The sequence below is a fragment of the Microtus pennsylvanicus genome, chromosome 12, assembly GCF_037038515.1.
Source record: "Microtus pennsylvanicus isolate mMicPen1 chromosome 12, mMicPen1.hap1, whole genome shotgun sequence".
NCBI classification, from domain to species: Eukaryota; Metazoa; Chordata; class Mammalia; order Rodentia; family Cricetidae; genus Microtus; species Microtus pennsylvanicus.
Genome location: NC_134590.1, coordinates 76,550,289 through 76,557,510, shown reverse-complemented (window position 1 = coordinate 76,557,510; position 7,222 = coordinate 76,550,289). Strand labels below are relative to the sequence as shown.

The 7,222-nt window shown below is 42.8% G+C and overlaps 1 protein-coding gene across 2 annotated transcripts; it reads right to left on the bottom strand.

The window, feature by feature from the left end:
- Positions 1 to 975: 975 nt before the first annotated feature.
- Fbxo48 (F-box protein 48) lies at positions 976 to 7,222 on the bottom strand. 2 transcript variants are annotated; one of them, XM_075944390.1, is made up of 3 exons: positions 7,145 to 7,222; positions 5,153 to 5,493; positions 976 to 4,836 (listed from the first exon to the last, which is right to left on the bottom strand). In XM_075944390.1, the coding sequence occupies exons 2-3, from the start codon at positions 5,405 to 5,407 to the stop codon at positions 4,675 to 4,677; spliced, it is 417 nt and encodes a 138-aa protein (XP_075800505.1). In that variant the 5' UTR covers positions 5,408 to 5,493; positions 7,145 to 7,222; the 3' UTR covers positions 976 to 4,674. The 2 variants fall into 2 exon arrangements, with proteins under 2 accessions (XP_075800505.1, XP_075800506.1); XM_075944391.1 differs by lacking the exon at positions 7,145 to 7,222 and having other exon boundaries at positions 1,036 to 4,836; positions 5,153 to 5,544.

The window sequence follows — 7,222 nt, the reverse complement described above, 5'->3', positions numbered from 1 at the left end:
TCAGAGTATAAGGGGACTACAACATTCTTGGTCTTTCATCGTGAACTATTAAAACCCACTTGAGCAGTACCACACAAATCATCTAAACTCAGTTGGCCACTTACCTTGCGTTACACACTCTTATAGTGGCAATGGCCATGCTGCAAGAACTATTTCAGTTCTTAGTTCATAAAGTGACGGGGGGGGGGGGTAGAGGCACCTACCCACCCACAAGCTCAGCACTGGTACGGGGCAGGCATCCAAGGAATGTTGGCTACCGTACATAACCAACTTTGCTCACGATGGGCCTAATTTCACATGTTTGGTATCTTAGGGATTTTGACTTGATGTTAAATAAAACTACGTGGGTCTACTTCATGCACTTTCTCCATTTGTCTTGATGTTTTGACTCAACTTAGCTTTGCCAACACCATTAGAACATTTTAAGTCAGACAATGGGTAACACAAAATCACAGAAAAGGGGGAATTAAAATGGTTGGGGATATGCTATATTTTTCAAATTAGGTTTATACATATACAAGTCTTAAGGTCTATAGTTCCTATGCATTTTTTTCTGATAATTTTCCAAGACTGGGTTACCAGAAATAACAAGAGAAATATTTCTAAGTTTATTTTAAAATAGTAAATCAAACTGATTATGATTAAAAAAAATTGGGAAAAACTTTAAACTTCTTTTTACTAATCTTGCCCCCATCACACAGCAGGGCAGCCATTGCGACATTTTATTTATTAATGAGGCACACCTTCTTTCCATTGGCTCCACCCACTCATGTTCCCAAATGGTTTGACTTGATAAATGAGTATTCCCTTTAAGCCCTTACCACACAACTCATCACTCAAGTTCCAAAGTGTTCCTTGTTATAAAAAGAATGGTTTGAACAAAAGAGAAAAGAACTTGAGGTTTATTCACTTACCTTGCAAAGGAAATACTAGAAATTCACTGGGGGTGGCTAATAACAGAAGATAATGAGATGTGATGTTTTAAAATCTGAATTTATTTTCAAGTGCTTATTAAAAATATAGCAAAACACTTTAAGTTAAACACACACACCTTTGATGACTAAACAACCATGTATAATTTAACATTAACATAAGTAGCTTATACATTGCACAATTATATTTTGCATTTTAATACAGTCTTATCCACTAATCATAATTTGTTGCTAAAATAAAACATTTTATATTATCACAATAATACATTTTTGTACATTCTGAATATGATATAAGTTACTAAGATTTTTTTTTTTTGTTTTGTTTTTCGAGACAGGGTTTCTCTGTAGCTTTGGAGCCTGTCCTGGAACTCTTCTAGACCAGGCTGGCCTCAAACTCAGAGAGATCCGCCTACCTCTGGCTCCCGAGTGCTGGGACGTGTGTCACCACTGCCCAGCTGTTACTAAAAAATTCTAATAAATTAAAATATAGTTCCTGTCACTAAGAAATTCACAATCCATAGGGGCAGGTAGACAGACAACTCAACATAGTGTGATAGCTTTTGAGGAGAATGTCATAAAAAATATATATATGAACTTTAGAAGAATAATTTAATCCAGAACAATGCAGGTATGGGTGGGCTAGAGGTAAAAGACTCTGCCAAGTCAAGAGCTGATGGTGGAGGAAGGACAACCCTGTAAGTATGTCTATCACATGACCTGTACGGTGGGGCAGACGTAAGGGAGCAAACATGGCCGGGCAGCTGCAGACGCTATTCGGTCTGACTGAACTGAAAGACACAGAATGGAGAACTATATGAGCAAAGGCTACAGGGCTAGGCCAGGGTGCGTTGTTAAGGGCCTCCCTTTTTAGAGCCATTCTCTACCTGAACGTAGCAAATGACCCAAGTTAGAGGTGACACGCTAGTCTGAGGGTTCTTAGGAAGACTGATCTATCAGCAGTGAGAGGAAGGAGTACAGCAGGGTGTCTTAGCCGTGTCAGCTTCAAATAAGGGTAAGAAGTATGAGAGAGAGAAAACACGGAGCTGGGCTGCTCCAATATTCAGACAACGAAAGCAGGAAGAGCTGATCTTTGGCTGGATGGTCGCAGGATGAGGGAAGCAGAAACGGGATGAACTACCTAAAACCCTGGCCACGCTCCAGGGCAGGGGCCAAAGGAGTAACTGGTCTGCTGCTTTAATGAGCGCTGGCTCCAGTATTAGCGACTCAGCCGCGATGCCGGAAGAGCATGGGCAAGTGTGACGTGGAGTCAGCAATCCAGGCACCAGAAGCGCCCTCAATGGCAGTGAGGATGGGGAGAGGCTGTTCAGAGTGAAGAAGAGGACAACAGTCTGACCTCCGCGAACAGCAGCATCTTTAAGGACGGTCGGTCTCCGAAGGAAACTCAAGACTGGCTGGAGTACGTGAAGAGAAATGAGATGCTTGCCTCCAGCCCAAGAACGGCAAGAACTGAGTGCCAGATGAGTCAAGGACAAACACGTATCAGACACAGTAGGAAGTAATTTACTTGTATCTTAGCAGCAGTTTCAAGTTTTTGTGGGAAGAACAAGTTATAGAAGTCGGAGAAAGAAATGAATGCTGGGGACATCTGAGGCAAGGGATTGCCTTTGGGACACAAAATCAGTAGGACTAAGGAAGGAGTCAAAGCAAGGGCTGAGATCTCTAAAACAAAGATGTTAACGAAACCACAAGGATCACATCCTTGAAACATAGGCAAAGGGAGCCCCGCAGGTAGGGTTCCGAGTGCAAAACTAAGACACTAAGGTAAACCACAAGTGTCACACACTTGCCCAACAGTAAGAAAGCCCTATGGTAGGGCAGGGGTTCTAGTGCAATTACGCTCTTTAGACAAGGGTACTGACCGAGTCAGCTGTTAGCATCGCCCTCTCTCCCGCTTCCTTTGTTTCTGCTGGCTGGGTGCTCTCTGACTGAGGGCCCGCTTCTCTGTGTGGTAGGAAACGGTGCCATCCCTTCTGTCTTCCAGCTTATTAGAAAGAGGCGGTTTCAGTCACGTTCCACTCTGAGCCTCAACACGGGAGGCTGACAGAGAGGGGAGTGAGTGAGGAGGATGATTCCTCCTGGTTGGGCCATTCTTTCCTAGCAGAGATGCGAAAGGCAGAAGGCTCCTCACAGGACATGGCTCACAATACCCGCATATACATGCAGCCGGCATGCAGTAAGTGCTTTACTGATTCCCTTCAAGGGGTCTCAAGATTTCAAAGTGCTTTTCCATTATCTCTTCCTAAGGGAAATCAGCAGGCTATCTTCCTCCCCAGTCACACATTTGTTAAAGGCATGAGCAATAGACTGTGCTGCTTGGCCTACAAAGTATGACATGTGGCTCTCAGAAAGAGGGGGAGAAGACAGTAGGAAGAGACAGGCCGGCTGTCTTCACACATTCAAATAGTGCATCGAGAGCAGAACTAAATCAGTCTAGTCCTAGCAGGTAGAAACAGAACAGCAACAGAAAGTTAAAGCATAATAACTATAGAAAACTCCATGCACCTGATGATATCTGCAGACACATTTTACTATGGCTTACAGATTCAAGTGTTACAACCTGTTAGAGGAAATGCTGCTACACAATCTCCTTTTATTAAAAAAGAGAAACAAAGTTGAAAAAAGGCCCCTTCTTGCAAAGATACACTTTTACAAGATCAAATAGGGCTTGGAAAAGACATGCCAGGACTCATTGAACATAGTGGACAATGAGGACTGCTGAGAACTCAAGAACAATGGCAATGGGTTTTTGATCCTACTGCACGTACTGGCTTTGTGGGAGCCTAGGCAGTTTGGATGCTCACCTTACTAGACCTGGATGGAGGTGGGTGGTCCTTGGACTTCCCACAGGGCAGGGAACCCTGATTGCTCTTCGGGCTGACGAGGGAGGGGGATTTAATGGGGGAGGGGGAGGGAAATGGGAGGTGGTGGCAGGGAGGAGGCAGAAATCTTTAATAAATAAATAAATAAATAAAAAAAGAAAGGACAAACATCTAGGAGTCCACTAGGTGGCGCGACCAGGATGTCGGATGTAGTTGACTAAGGTAGACCACCTTTGGTGGTTCTAATCGTCCTTAAGTGTTCTGCAGCTTTTCAAACATAGTCTCAGTTTCTGAGACCAATTTTAGGTTTGTAGAAAAATAATGTAAAGCTTAATTTGAGTTTCATCTCAAGACCAGATCAAGTTTAAATAAACCTTAGGTTCAACACATTTTAAATTAGCTTTCACTATTTGACAATTCAGTCTGTTCCACTGAATTGAAAACTGTTACCATAGAGTTATTATTACTAATCTACATATATTGCAACTACTCTCACTTGATATAAGCCAGACAAGTCTATATCTATACTGATTTATAATGAATCCTTAAGTAAGTTTCTTGAAGGATTAAATAGAAAACAACAGTCAATTCTATCACTTAAAGTAATACAACAGTCTAACACAAATACATGAAACAGCACATTTCAAAATCATTCTATCATGCTATTTTTTTTTTATAAAAATAACATTTCAAGATTTATCACTGCATAAAACCTGAAAAAACTTTAGCTAAAGTGCAAAATACAAACAAAGCTTCATGGTCAACTCAGTTTTCTTTTAAATGCTAGATTTTTTTTTAAAAAAACTGAGAAAAACATTATCAGATTTTAAAAGGTCTCTTGAAGTTCGAGTCATTTTAGTTATGTGCGATCAAAGCCATGAGGTCTACTGAGATTCTTCAACTTATCTTTTCAGTTCTGCATCTAGAATTTCTCCCCATGTATCCCCATCCATTGGGTACATGAATCTTTTCGGCAGGTTCAGAGGAGAACGGATGTTGCTGTATCTTCCACTGAGCCACGCGTGTTTCACCTTACTCTTCTGGTAATTTCTTTTGATTATCTCCTGAAAGGAGAGATACCATCGCTCAAAACTCTGGCAGAGTGGCTAGCTAGTACATATATATGTACTGCTTTCATAAAGTGGAATAAAAGAAATGGACTTCTTTACTTCCCCCCAACAAGGGAAGTTCTTGACTTCAAGATCTGAGAGAGATACAAGGCTGTGGAAGACAGCTTGGGGACTATGTCCAGTAGAGAGAGAGAAATGATTCAACTCTACTCCTCTATACTCATATTACTCCAGGCAGAATTCTAGAGTTCTCCTAATTGTGCTACAACCGCCCTCTCAAAACCACAACACACGGTGAAGTGAAACTTACCCGCCAGGTGTAATTGTGTTCGATGTCACTGTTGATTTCTCTCGGGCACACAGCTCTCGCGGTCAAGCAGTGAGGCTTCCACAAGGTATCGTTGTTTTTTATCGTGTGATTCCAACTCTGGCACGTCTCGGAAGCTCTGCACAGACTCTGAATGTCTAACTGGCTGAAGATTTTACAAGTGACTTCCGGAGGCAGCAGGTCAACAAAACTACTATGACTCGCCGTTCTTGCCTGTTCAGCGTCAGCGGCATCCATTCTGGACTCGGAACTGTCAGATGACTGTTCTTGGGGGACGTTTCCTTCATAGTTTGATATTTTAGTCAACTGTCTTCATAAGTAACCTACAGGGCAAAGTTTAAATGCGCTCAGTCTTTTCAGATCAAACCACACATCCTGAGTCAGGAAGTTTTGAGATTTAAAGAACTTCCTATTTCTTGACTTCAGCCTCTCGGTCTGCGAGAAACACACTGCCTGTGTTTCTCCCGTATTCCGTGAAGCTAGAAAGGTGGCATGAAGAAAACCAGTGGCTGCACACTTCAATTGTACGTGGGAGACAATAAACACGCTCCCTTCTGTTTGAACATTTTTTTAGGAAATATGATTACTTTGACATATTCTGTTTCTTACTACTCCCGGGAAGCCTTATCTTTAAAAACAGGAAATGATTCTCCGCATTATGTATTTACTGAGTTTTGTAATAATGGCTACTTTAAGGACGACTTCAAATATTTTTTTGAAAGTATGTGTGTGTGAACTAATGCTTTACCACTGACCTCTTCACCTGACTCAATCACAAACCGGCTGGACTTTCAGTCATTTATATAGCAACCATTTTATTACTTGGATGTGGTGGACAGGGGCTTGCTCTTGACATAAGCTTACCTAAAACGGACAAGAAGGAAATCCTGGTTACAGTTGCACAAGTTCGTATATTCAATTAAACTTTAAGGGTAGGGTTTTAGAGATGAATCTACCGTACGTGAACGATTTTGAGCTAAGGATGACTGTCCCTGAATCTATCAGGGAGTGATACCTACAATCCAAATAGTTCATAATTCAGCTAGGAACAGCATACGATTTCAAGGCCTGATTTCAGCTAATTAATACTCTCCAAGATCACAGTGCAAGCTTTTGGAAGCGCGGCTGGGTATGTCACCTTGAGCAGGGGCTGTATTAAACAGGGAACTTCCATTAGATGGTTTTACAAGACAGAAAGCAGCTTGGCGGACAAAACAAGAAGAAAAAACACAAGACCAAATGTTCGCCACGAATCTTCTCCCGTCTCCCCACTGACACAAACTAAAGCCAAAGCAGCAATTGTGAAAAGAAACTCCTCTCAGGAGGTTACAGTACATTCAAATTTTTGCTGCTTCTCCCAGATTTTCATTAGAAACGAAATGCTGCCTTCTGTCAAAAGAATTCCCTCTTGTAAGAGGGAGAAGTTTTACAGGTGAATATTCTGTGGTTCCTTGGTCATAGTCCCCAAAATCTCAGTAGGAAGCTTCTAAACTACTTCTATTGGATGCTTGGGAAATTATTCCTCTTCTTTTTGAACCAACCTCGGCGAACAATTCAGTCAGCCCTTCCACCCACCTTTCCGATATTTATTTTTATGTGTACGGGTGTTTTGCCTGCATGTGAGTCTGAGCAAAACACGCTTGCAGTGCCTGCGGAAGCCAAACGTGGGCTTCGGAACCCTGAACTGGAGTAACAGACAGTGGCGAGCCCCCTCTGTGGGTGCTGGGAAGTAAACCAGGACGATCGGAAAGAGCGAGAAGGGCTCGCAACCTCCGGGCCATCCACCCATCAGTCCTGTCAAATGTCACTAGGAGTAGGGGACTGCCCGGCTAGACTAGCTCTCGGGGAGCCCAACCCCATCGGGCCAAGAGCAGCTGCATTCCTGTGTGCTGCGAGGACGGGTGCTGACTGAAGAACTGACCGCCATCGAGCACGCCGGCTCCTGTCAGGGAAGGATAAGGAAGCCTCGCCTACCTAAAAACCAAACGGCGCAGTCGGCTCCTCCCGCGATTTCAGCCCTTGGAATTTGAATCCTTTCCGGAAGGCCTTCTC

Bases quoted from the DNA above. Each gene is read 5' to 3' on its own strand.
- Fbxo48 (XM_075944390.1), bottom strand. From the start codon at position 5,407: ATGGATGCCGCTGACGCTGAACAGGCAAGAACGGCGAGTCATAGTAGT. The intron at 4,837-5,152 runs GTAAGTTTCACT...CTCTCCTTTCAG, and splicing joins AACACAATTACACCTGGCGG to GAGATAATCAAAAGAAATTA.